Genomic DNA, 12408 nt, shown 5'->3' with positions numbered 1-12408 from the left:
TCACCCTCCAGCCGCGTCTGAGGGGCTGGGGGCTGGTTTACAGTGAGCAGACTCATTGCAGCTCGAAGCTTGGATCTGTGGACTGAGAGGTCTGCAGTGTTCACAAGCCTTCCTTCCCCCCGGGTCTCAGATCCCTGTCCCTGTGGGCCAGCCAGTACTCAGAAGCTGGGTGGCCAGCCCTGGGGAGATCCCACACGTGTTGGCTGGGCACCTGTGGAGTGCCCTCTGAGGCAGCCCTCCGAGGTGACAGGACCTGGGGTCCCCTGGCGTGTGACTCTGACATACCTGGGATGGTCTTCCTGTGAGCAGCTGTTCCAGAGAGTTCCGACCGGGGCGAGTGACTCAATGCTCCCTCTCTGCCCCTAGAGTGGAGAGAAGGAGCCCCTGGACCTTGGCGCCCCCATATCAAGTCTGGACGGGCAGCGGGTCATCTTGGAGGAGAAGGAACCCTCCAGAGGAAAAGGTAAGCAAGGCCCCGAGGCTTCCCCTGGTCCCCCTAGCCTGCTGGGGTCCCCCTTGTGCACTTCCCAGAAGCCCCCAGTGCTGCTACCTGGGTGGTCTCATTTAGGGTCTTATGGGGCCTCATGATCCCCTAGCCGGGCATCCGAGGGGTCCAGCCCACCCCAGTCTAGACCTGTCAGTGGGCTGAGGCAGGGGGACCAGGAACACGAAGGCCTTGCTGGGGGATCGGCCCACCTGCTGACAAGCAGGGTGTGTCCTCTTCGCTATAAGAAGGGGCAACAGTCCTGCTTGACACCCCCACCCCCTGCCATAGGATTGTGCTGAGGTTCCAGCACTCCCTGTGTCCAGGGCCTTAGCCAGAGAGTGCTGCCTCTTGGGAGGCCTCATGGTCCTCTGCATGAGGGCCACAGGCCCAGCAGAGATGAGGTGGAGGGCTGGCGCCGTCCACGCCCCCGTTGCTGCTCGTGTGCAGGGAATTAGGAGGTTACGGAGCCCTTTCCCTCCCGCTGCCTCTGCCTCAAGAGGCCTGACCTGGGGATCCTGGGGTCCCAAGGCCAGTGCCTGACCTTGGGGCCAGCAGTCATTCCCCCATGCTTTGCCCTGATGCTCTTCCTCAGAATGTCCAGCCCCCTTCAAGGCAGAGAGCTGTAGGCAGCATGCCTCCTGGAGAGGGCTTTCTGGAACCGCCTACCGAGAACCCGAGTGAGGAGATACTCCACAAGGAGCTGCCAGGGGCCACTGGGGTGGCTTCTTCCCTTTCCTGGGCTTCCACCCAGCGAGGGCTGGCTCTGCTCCGCAGTGTAGCTGGGCACGCTTACCTCTGTCCCCTTGGAGGCCCTCCGTGCTCCTGCTCCTCTCCCGCCTCGCTGCAGAGAGGAGACACCTTCCTGGGCCCACCCTTGGTTTTAGAGAATGCTGTGCTCATTCTGGGGCCTCACCTGGCCCTTGTCGGATGAGCTGCCGAGCAGGACGGGGCCCTCCCTCAGGATCTGGCAAGGTCAGACCTTCCAGCCTGCCTGTGCACAGGGGAGGGTGACGGGGGCGCTGCAGGCAGGAGCCCCCCCCCCCCCCCGCCTCCGTGGGCTTAATAAAGCTCAGACAGGCAGGAACGCTAACATTAGTGCTCCAGGCCGGAGGAGTGGCCTTTGTCCCTCTGGTGCCAGCAGAGGCCAGCCCGCCATCCTGATGTGGGGCAACAGCCATATTTGAAAACGTCATCAGTGTGAGACTCTTCTGCTTTCTAAAGAATATTCATACAGTGCCTGAAATGAGCTTTCCTTTCACCATGCCTCCCCATGACTGCAGGGGACCGCCGTGCCTCCTGCGTGTCTTCAGACGAGGCGCATCTCCTGCCCCAGATGCGACAGAGGGTGGTCTTTGTCCCTTAGTCCTGCACCTAGGGGTTTGGCCTGTGTGTGCATATTTGATACGGGATGTTTCATACTTGGGCCTTCTTTACAGCTTCCTCTCAAAAGCAATAGAAATAGAATTACATTTGAACATTTAGGAGAATTTGCAGTTTGCGGAAATCATAAGGCATGTTTCATTGTGTTCGGTATCCACAGAAAAACAGAAAAGTGCACCAGCCAAACAGAATACAGCTGTAAATTCCGGTTCCAGAAATCACTCAGCTACGGTAATTCCCCCCTGCCTTCATCTGCACGGGTCCCTTGCTGGTGGGTGGTGCAGCTCCGGGGTGGGCTGGGCCCCTCACGCTCCTCCGTCGGCCTCACGTCATGCCCATCGGCCATGTGCTCGGGGGCCTGCCCTGCACCCCTGTTCCCCGTCTGGTGCCCGGCTTCCCCTAACCGTGGGCTGGCTGTTCCTCTGCATTGGGGGAGGGAGGTGCCTCACACTCACACTCTTGTTCTTGTGACTTTTATAGCTGTGATTGGTTTTCCTGCAAGGCACGTAAAGTGTGTGTCCCCGTGGCCTATATTTCGGGGGGTGCTTTTTGTCTCTAACTGATGGATTGTGTGTTGTCATGTGTCCAACATGTAAGCAGAACTCTGACTTTCCTTCTAATGCAGGGAGAGGAGAGAACACTAGGCAAGTCTAATTCTATTAAAATAAAAGGAGAAAATGGAAAAAATGCTAGGGATCCCCGGCTTTCAAAGAGAGAAGAATCTATTGCAAAGATTGGGAAAAAAAAATATCAGAAAATTAATTTGGACGAAGCAGAGGGTATGTGTGCTTTCTACAACTTCCGCGTTTTCTAGTGAATTGCAATGTCAGTTTCCTAAGGTCATTGTTAGGAGCTCCTCTGAGCCATTAACATCAGAAGGACGCCATCCCCATCCCAGTGAGTGTGCCCTCGTTCCGGGTCAGTCTGTGGCTGCCATACACTCTTCCCAGTTGTCAGACTGAGAATTGGGCCCTTAAGGGACAGGGAGTGCCCTCGAGGGGGGCAGCAAGTGGTTCCCAAGGGTCTGTGTGCGCTTTCCCCTCCCCAGCTCCTGCAAGGCCTTGGTAGTGTCAGGGTCACTAGCATGGGGGGAGGGGTTGCCAGGTAGAAGGCAGAGGCCAAGAGGGCCCTGGACTTGCTGGCCAGATGCTCTGCCCTCCCTGGGCCTGCAGGGGAGAGGGAGGGTGGCCTCAGAGACCCAAGGAGAGGTGATCGCTTATGGAAACTTCTTTTTCTTCTGAAAGCTTCTAACGGCAGAATCAAAACTAACAACTGTTACTAGGACCTGCGTTGTGATCCAGGGAGCAGTCCCTAGGCTGGGGGGCCCACAGTTAGCTCCCCATGAAGGCCAACCCGAGCCCATTCACTCCCCCCTTGGTTGTCACCAGCCACCAAGGAGGCAGAAGTAAGACACAAGCCTGCTCCCAGCCGAGAGCTAGTAAGATTTGAGATTTTAACGTCCTTGTCATTCTTCAAAATTAAGAATGTCCTTTAAATGCTAGAGAAAGCTCAGCTTAGACTCCTTCTCCTTTGAACAGTGACCCCCAGTTACAGCTGGCGGACAGCCCAGGTAAGGGGACAGGAGCTCAGGGGAGCCATCGAGGAGGCTGGAGGCAGAGGTGGGAGAGAGAGTGGGGGCCCCTCTTCAGGGACCATGGGCTCGCTCGTGCCTCAGGTGGCCTCCCTGTCAGCATTACGAGGGAGCCAGGACGTGGGTAAAGGGCTTCCCCCGGGTACTCAGAGACCCCGGGCTGGAGTCTGGGCGCTGAACACACCTCTCGAGTCGTCCTCACACAGCTGGATCTGCTTGGGGGTTTCAGTCTGTTCAACTCTGAGTTCTCGGGGTGGGGCCTTCCCTGCAGCTCTGGGGGCAGAGAGGGTGCCAGACGGAGGTGCCTGGCTGGCCTGAGCCTACACTTCCCAGGGCCGTGGGACAGCCCACAACGAGAGCTTCCTAGGTGAGCTTTTTGTGGTTGTGATACAGGCCTGGGTGTGGAAATCTCTAAAGCTTGATCCATGTGGGGGTTTTTTCCACTAGAGTTTTTTGAGCTCATTTCCAAAGCTCAGAGCAACAGAGCCGACGACCAGCGCGGGCTGCTGAGGAAGGAGGACCTGGTGTTGCCCGAGTTCCTGCGCTTACCTCCCGGCCCCAGGGAGCGGACCCTGCCCTCACCCACTGCCGCCAAGAACTTCGGCAAGAGAAGCTTGACCAGCAACGGCAAGGACAAGGCTCCCTGGCCCTCCACCACGAGCCCCGCCACAAGCCCCGCCACAAGCCCTGCCACAAGCCCCACGACGAGTCCCACAACAAGCCCCAGCTCGGCTGGCAGCCTGCCATTCAGTGCTCCCCAGACCCCCTCACCCCACTCCCAGGAAGCTGAGGCTGGGGGCGTCCAGACCATGGAGGGCGAACACGTGGCTGACCTGACGCTCACAGGGGAGGGGGACATCAGCAGCCCCAACAGCACTTTACTGCCGCCCACCCCCACCCCGCGGGACTCGGCTGGACCTCCGAGACCAGGTACCTCCGAGTTTGACCCCCCTGCACACCTTTGACTCTCTGCTCCTCCACTGTCCACCCGGTGTTATCCACTCTGTTTCCAGTAAAAACAGAAACAGCTATGGTAAGTCCCCTCTGCCTAGAGCCCTCTCTCCGACGAGGTTCCAACAGGACCTTTGTTGTCCTCCTTGCTGGGGGCCACCTCTGCCTTTTCCAAGAGGAACGCCTCTGCGTGTGGCTGGCACAGGTCACTGAGGGGCTCGGGGTGAGTGTGCAGGCCCAGGCAATGCTCTGGAAGGGGACGTGCGTGTGGGCTGTGTCCGTACCTGCACAGACAGCGGTGCTCACCTGCCAACCCCTCCCTTGTTCCCGTGTCCAGGACCGCCTCCCAGCAAGGCCCAGGGAGTTTCTGAAAATGTATGTGCTATTCTTGAAATCTGGATAGCTAGTATTTTTTGTGTTGTAGTCTCAAGACTGAAAAAAAAAATAGCATTTGTCTTGAGCAAACCAGGAAAGCCCCGTGTGATTTGGTGAGGAGAGCGCATGCTCTCTGACCCCGGGTTCCTCCGCGGGGAGGGCTGCACACTCCTGCCTGACCCCAGCAGACCCCAGGGGGATCTGGCCCCGTGTGGGCCGGGCCGTGGCTAAGTTCCCAGGGTGTCACAGGAAGTCCCTGGGGGCTCCCTGGCCCAGAATAGGCTTAGACGTTTCTCCAGACGGATGCGCGGATTCGTGGGTGTGGAACCGAGCGGTCCGGCCGCCCGAGAGCCGCAGATGCCCAGGCTCGAAGCGGGGCTCCTGGCCTTCCAGGAGCAGTTCTGTCCTGCTCCGATCCCCAACATGTGTGCGCCTGTGTCCCCACCCCCACCCCCTGTGCATCCATCCCTGGGCTGTGGACACTTTGCCGGAGCCGCTGGTGGCTGTCCTTTCTCCTTTCTGTGCTTGGTGACACGCAGACCCTGGCACCACGCTTGTGGTCTGCCGTCGGGGGACACCAGTGCCTCCCTTGGCTCGGCCTGGCCCAGAATGCCGATGGCAGTCGAGTGTGCCCCAGGACCAGGGGCCAGGGAAGCACTGTCGCAGTGTGTTCTGTACATAAGTCCACGTCTGGGCACTCTGGGGACATAAGCCACATGGGCAGGGCCTCTGGGCGCCTTCCCACCGAGACCGCGCACGGACACCGAACTGGGAGGAGCCATGGTCCCTCCACGCGCCGCACTCTTGCACGCCTGCCTGCGGCCGACTTTCCTTTCTGCTCTCATTTGTAGACACCTGTGTGCAGGTTCCCCCGTGATCGGGTCTATGTTCTTCCGAGAGTAATAAACTCTGGATCTTGTCATCGGACTGGTTGAACGCGCTCTTCTTTCTCTTTCAAAAATTCCTTCCTGCTTTTCGTGGGTTTGGCCTAGTGTAGTGGCTTTTAAAAATCCTAAGCCCTGCACTCGTAGGCATCCCTGACTGTCTCACACACGCCCACGGACATGGCCGTGCAACGGGGAGCAGTGGTGGGGGGGCGTTTGCACGACCCTGGGAGCAGCAATGGGGAGATGCAGCACCGCGCTTGGGCCACGCGGGGGCCTAATGGGTAGGGCCCTCCTCTCCCCAGGCGTGCTGATAGCCTCCATCCGTGGTCAGGTGCCCCCTGTCCCTCTCTGCCGCCCCATCCAGGGGAGGAGAGTCTGGGTGTTGGGTGGTGGTCAGTGAGGCTGCATGGCTGATCTCAGTGGCCAGTTGCTCCTAACATGGATCCCTGCGGGATTGGCCAACCCCAGTACCAGGGTGTCTGGCCCCCGCTGTTCACCCCCAGGGGCTATCTGCACACAGAGTGACCACCAGCATGGGACGTGCAGCCACCCTGCGCTTGTCCCTCAGGATGACTCAATAGCCATGTGCTGGCATCTCTGACCCATCGGGGTGGAGGGCAGTGGCTCCTGTGTTCCCCATACTGTGGCCGGCTCCTCCTGGCTAGACCGGCTGGGACGTGCACCCCAGCTCCCTGGCTCACAGCAGTCCCAAGACAGAGGGGCTCTGGCCATTGGCCGGGGAGCGGGTGAGCCCAGAGGAGTTGGGCAGGGTCCGGCACCCACCTGTATCTTCTGGAGCTGAGAGGCGTATCTGCTGGGAAGGGCCTTGATCTTGAGCTCCCTCCTGCGCAACCGGCTCAGGCCCAGCTTCGCGAAGGCCGGCAGCCTGGAGGCCTCGGACTTAGGCTCCTCATAGGCTCTCTGTGTGGAAGAACCACTGGCCCCCAAGCCTTGTGTCCGGTGCCTCCACGTTGCAACAAAAGGGAGGCGACCCCAAGATTCCTACGTCGAGTGGGGGAAGAGCATCGGTCACAGCCATGGGAGGCACTGAGCACCGAATTGTATTTTTCATCATTTAGAAGGCAGGTCTCAGCATAGTGATTCTCACGGGTTCTCGCAGATGCTGGGAAATATTTCTTAGCAATGCAATGGTCACTATGGATCAGTTCAGGGTGAAGAATGCAGTGTGCTGATGGCTGGGGCCCCCGGGTTCCATGGCTCATGGCTGCGTCCGGGCCAGACAGCTGGTTGGGCAGCTGCCAGCAACAGGCCCCCAGGTGACAGGGTGTCCTCCTGAGGATCATGGCACCGCCCTGGTCCAAGTCCCTGGCACCCATGTCCTAAGAGGCCGTCAGCACCCTGCATGGCCAGAGGACAGAGGAATTGGGCAAGATGAGTGGCCCGAGAAGCTTGTCCAGTGCAGAGGGCCCCATCTGCAGCTAGGCACCCCCAGGAAATGAACCCTGTGGTTGCTTTAATCTTGATTCCCAGCTTCTTTCTTCATTATTATCTATGGGGCTTCCAGAGACACCTCAGGAATTTGGGGGCACCCTCTGGCATTTCCAGTCCTGGGAAGGAGCCCCTGGGGAGGTGCATGTCCTCGGGTCCCAGCAAAGCCAGAGACCGATGCCGAGGGTGTGGCCCACGCTCAGGGTGGTGCTGGTCTCTCCCCACTGGGTGAGAAGACACCCATGTCCACGCAATCAGAGAGCGAGTGGGAATGATGTCCTGGCAGCACGTGCTCCCAAGGGAGCAGGCATCTCTGTTGAGCTGTTTGGCCAGGGTATCTGGGCAGCCGAGGAGCCGCCTTCAGTGTGGACCAGTGGCCCTAGCAGCCCCTGCCTTAGCCCACCTCAACAGTCAGATGGCGTCCGGCCTAAGACTGAGGTTCACTCCCGAGTAAAGAGCCAGTGGCCAGGAAGCCCAGGGAACAGGGCCTGACCGTGTGGGATTTGAGAATGGTCTTTGCAAGGGGACATCCGGAGCCCTTCCCCAAAGGGCTGGGTTTGGAGAAATCTCACTTCAGCTGGCCCTCTGTCTGAGCAACGGGGGGCTCCATGCCCCACCCCTCCCCAGGCAGGCATGGGAAAAGCCCAGCTTCCCTCACTGCTGTCTGGCCATACCGGGTGTTAGGGAAGTGGGTCAGGGTCCTAGCTGAGCCCCTCCTAGCCTTTTTAGGAGACAAGGCCCCTGGGAACCCCAGCAGCCAGCTGCCCTTAATAACTGGGGGGCCCCTCGGTAACAACATGGGCACAGCTGCACCCCTCCCAGGAAGGGGTTCCTGCATAGCCCTTCTGGCCCGGGGTCTGTGGGTGCCCAGATGCAGGGGTTGCTTCTCCTTGGCCGGGGAACCTATCTCCATTTGGAGACCTTGTCTAGTGGTCAGTGTCCAGGATCCCCAAAGGCGCACCCAGTTCCCAGACTGGTGGCTTTCCAGAACCCACTGCTTACTTCCTCACAGACACCTGTAGCTCTTGGTCCCCTCACATATGGCCCACCCAGCGGGGGTTTTGGGGGCCTAATGATGTAGTTTCCATGGGAATGGAACTGGAGAGCTAACCAGAGGCCACGGCCTTGATCTTGGCAGTGAAGGTAGCCAGACCATATGCCCTTGGTGTGGCTGCAGTCCCGGGAGCCTCTCTACTCCTGGCTGCTCAGTGGTCAGCCCCCCTCCCCCCTGCCAGCCATAGCCTTGGTGTCACCCCTGCTCAGCCCGGATGATGTGGCCGCCTGGTCTTACTGCAGCCATGTCCATGACAGTAGCCCCAGGGAGGACTCCGGGGATTGCCATGCAGGTGTCCCCAGCCCTGGGCCCCACTTCCCGTTCCCATGTCCTTCCCCACATCTGCAGCAGTCCTTTCAGATGTCCTCTCTCCAGCAGAGGTCCAGCCCTTCCATCTGGGGGACTGAGGGATCTCCACACTGAGCACCCCTGCTGTCTGGGGGCAGACAGCCCTGCCCTCCCCTGTACAAACCATGGCTCGCACAGGGGTGGCTGGCTTCCTTGGGGACACGTCGGTGTGCTAGGGGCCTGCCGCCAACCTCAGGACTGAAAGTTGTCAGAGGGCATCCTTGGCTGGGGTCTTGCCAGAACCCCCCTTTCCAGCAGAGCACGTTCTAGCGTTCCGGCCCTGCTCTGGCTGGAATGGACCCTAGCAGATCTTTTCTGGCTAGATGCCTGGCTGGAAGCCTCCACAGGCTTCCAGGCGGCTGACGGTGTGGGCCCAGCCCCCTCCGCAGCCCCCCAGCACTGGCTAGGACAACTCCATTTTCCCAGCGACGAGAGTCAACGGCCCTGGGTCTCTTGTGGCACAGCCATGCTCCGTGCCCTGCCATCCCTGTCTTGGTCTGCTCTCCCCGACTCCTGGGTCTGAGTGGAAACCCCAGGCTCCCGTGGTCCACAGTGACCTACACCCCTTCCCCCCACTATCCTCTGCTGGGGCTCCTGCCTGCTGCCCCTCCCCCGGGCCACCTGCTCCATGCCTGCACCCCCTGTGGCTCTGACACTGCCCCGCCCCCACCCTCCCTGCAGACGCACCCCCCTTCCCTGCGCACTGCCATTTCCTGAGGCCCAGGCTCTGAGTAGGTGCTCAGTACAGATTTACTGAATGAAGGATTTGCTGAATGAGGAGCTTTAATCCAGTAACTCCTTCTCTGCTATGTCCAGACATAGTTCAGTGGGCCTGGGGCGCCAAGTGGAGGGGTCCCTTGGGAATTTCATGGGCTGGAACCTGGGCTTTTGTTGGGGCTGTCCCTGCTCTTCCCCATGGGGACCTGGTCAGCCTCTGTGAAAGTGGGCAGAATGGGGTTCCCAGGGCCAACAAGGTCTTGGGAGGGCCTGGAAGGGCCAGTCCCCCCACTGTTTTCCAATTCAGCGGTGCCCACCTCTCCGTGTGCTGTGGAAGCAGCTCAGGGGCCGCTGGGAGGCTTCACAGAGAGGATATCAGGATGACTGGGGGAGCACACGGGAGCCGGCCTCACAGATGATGCCCTGCATGGGGAGCTGAAGTCACAACAAAGCCCCTGGAGGCCGGGGAGGGTTCCTCTGGGTCAGGAAGGGCTGTGGGACAGGCAGCAGGAGTTGGCTCCTGAAGGAGTACTTGGCCCCTGGACCAGGCCCTGCCAGTGTTGTCCCCGAGAGCAGGGTCCTGCTCTGTGTCACCTTCTCCTGAAGTGGTGGTGGCCAGAGTGGAGCAGGCAGTCAGCACAGAGAATGCTTATGGGCAAAGGAAGGGGTGGCCTGGGGACGGACGGACCACAGACAGCTGGCGAGGGGCTCCGGAGTGCAGTCTTGCCCCGGGATGGTCAGGGCACAGGGTCTGCGGTAGCCCCGGAAAAGGAAGGGTCAGCGGAGCTGCCCAAGTGGGGAGGAGACAAAAGTCTCCTATCTGGGTGGGTGAGGGACCTGGGACAGAGGCTGGTTCTCCCTGGAGAGCAACCAGCTGGGAAGCACTGATGAGAGCTCTGGGAGGCTGGGCCAGAACAGGGCTGGGGCAGGCCCTGGCCTGGGGTTTGTGACACACGCCTGTTGCACGGGGCTGGGCCCCGCCACTGAGTCACAGGCCTGGGGCTGCCACTTACTTGGGAGAGCGAGTCTGAGCAGAGCAGGCAGGAAGGGCTCAGACTGCAGCCACCCTCCTTGTGACGCTCACATCCTTGGTCCCTGGACCGACCTACTGCCCTGTCCCCAGAAGCTGTCATTCCTCCCCATCCCGCACCCACTGAGCTGCCCGGGGGTCGGGGGGATGCCATGGCGAAGGCCAGACCGCTCCCTGCAGCTCTGTCTTCCCGGAGCTCTGTCTAGGGTTGGACGGGAGAAGGCTGGGCTCTTGAGCCCAGGCGGGGTCACATGCTATTTAAGGGGGCTGATCCCCGCCTCTTTGCTTGCCCCAAGTCCCAGGCAAAGGCCAGCCCCACCCCATCGTGTCTGGGCCCCACAGCCTGGCATTTGGGGCCACGGGGACCCCGTGATGACAGGGGGTGGGGTGGAGCCCAGCCAGACCTAGCAGAGCGGCTGTTGAACACCTAGAGGCCCATGCTTTTTGGCCTCTCAGACCCCCGGAGGACAGCCTCTTCAGGACTATGATAACCCCGTTGGCCAGGTGCCCGATGCTGACATCAGGCCCAGGTGAATGGCCCTCCTGCTGCCCCCTTGACTTGCTACTGAGAGGTTGGTCTGGACGCCATCAGAGAGCGCACCCGCCTCTGCCTGGAGGCTTGGACTTGCCCCAGGGAGGCCACGTGGAGGTGCCTCCAGAGGTGTGGGGAGTGGCGGGGTCAGGGCACTTTCAGGGCCACAGAGCAGCTGGGAAGCCCAGACTCCTGCCCTCCGTGGTCCTCCCTGCTTGTGCTTCTATGCCTAGGAACCAGGAAGGGAGCCACCTTCCTCTCCACCAGCAAGGCTGGGGAAACTGAGGCCCAGGGACAGTTGGTTAGTGGAGCAGGACCCGGCGTGCTCCTCCAGCCTGTCCGCTGTGGGCTCAGAGCTCCCCCTGCCCCCCAGGGGCCCTTGAGGGCCCTCGGCCCCAGGATCACCAAGGACATGGCTACAGACAGGACAGAGCTCCTCCCGCCCAGCCTGGTCTGACTAGGGCGCCGGAGTCCTGCCTGTGGAACCCACCCTGGGGTGAGCCAGGGAGCTCAGGAGGGGGACCGAGACTGAGGGTGAGGCCAAGCTCACCCTGAGCTGATTCCTGGGGACTCCATTCGGAAGACACATTTCTGCCCTCCGGAGGCCCTGCTGGGAGACAGGACAGAGCAGTGACCTGCCCCAGGGTCTAGAAGCTTCCGAGGCAGTTTCAGGCAGCCCAGGGGCTCTAGGTCAGGGGGTCAGAGGAGAAAAGGGAGGGGAGCTTGGAGCTGGATGGCTGGCTGACCCCTGAATGGCCTGTGAGGGGGCAGGCGGCAGGGTGCTTGACCTATAGTGCATGTGATGGGGAGGGATGGTGTCCAGGGGCACGACAGGGAGGAGAGGCAGGGAAAGACTCAGAGTTTGTGAGGGTGAAGATGTGGCCCCAAGGCAGCCATCGGGAGGACAAGCAGGTAGCCAGGATGGGAGGGCTCAGGTGGCGGTGGGGCCATGAGGGTCTGGGGGCTCGCTGAGCAGGAGCTGCAGGTGGGTGCCCTGAAAACAGCTGGGTCGGGGGCAGCCAAGGTCACAGATGACCCGTGTCTGTGTGATGGGGGGGCGCAGTCTCCTGTTGGGGGAACTCGCCCAGGGCAGGGCAGATGGGTGACAGTCTCTCTCTTCTCCTTGTGACAGGAGGCGGGGCCAGAGGCAGCCAGGGCTTCCCGGTCAACACCATCATCGACATGGACCGCGTTGCGGGCCTGGCCCCCGGGCTGGGTGGCAGTGTCCCCGGGGTACGGGTGGGCCCCCAGAGGTCACGGACCAGTGGGCCCCTGACATCAGACCTCCCTAGCTTTAGTCCCTTCCCAGGTGTGCCCGCCAAGCCCAAGGCCAGCCCACATCACGCGACCTTCGTCTGAGGCCGCCTGAAGCCGTGCCTCAGCAGCCGTACCCCTGCCCCACCCCAACCGGCACCACCCCAGCTGGACACGCGTGGACTCCCGTGATCTGGGGAGACCACCCAAGCCATCCTGAGGGTGTTGAAGGGGCCTCCTTGGCCACCCTGCCTTCGGGAGCCAAACCAGGAGGTGCAGGGTGGCCTGGCCTTGGACACTCGCTGCCTCAGACCCTGTCCTCTCCTGCCCCTTGGCCTCCCGCCTTTCCTCAA

General features: G+C 61.0%; 1 protein-coding gene across 4 annotated transcripts in view; it reads left to right on the top strand.

Annotated features, from left to right (window-relative positions):
- Positions 1–12391, top strand: part of RGS12 (regulator of G protein signaling 12) — a 101076-nt gene extending 88685 nt beyond the window's left edge. For 3 of the 4 annotated variants that reach the window (XM_045998004.1, XM_045998003.1, XM_045998007.1), the window contains 5 exons: positions 367–463; positions 2028–2098; positions 2493–2646; positions 3906–4388; positions 11934–12391. In XM_045998004.1, coding sequence (XP_045853960.1) covers positions 367–463; positions 2028–2098; positions 2493–2646; positions 3906–4388; positions 11934–12160 — 1032 coding nt within the window. In that variant the 3' untranslated portion in view covers positions 12161–12391. Of the gene's footprint in view, positions 1–366; positions 464–2027; positions 2099–2492; positions 2647–3905; positions 4389–11933 lie in introns of those variants that run through there. The other variant, XM_045998006.1, reaches the window with a different exon arrangement.
- The last annotated feature ends 17 nt before the right edge of the window (positions 12392–12408 follow it).

Source organism: Meles meles, chromosome 2 (assembly GCF_922984935.1).
Source record: "Meles meles chromosome 2, mMelMel3.1 paternal haplotype, whole genome shotgun sequence".
Lineage (NCBI taxonomy): Eukaryota > Metazoa > Chordata > Mammalia > Carnivora > Mustelidae > Meles > Meles meles.
The sequence above is the reverse complement of the archived record's forward strand: the minus strand, read 5'-3'. Positions and strand labels throughout refer to the sequence as shown.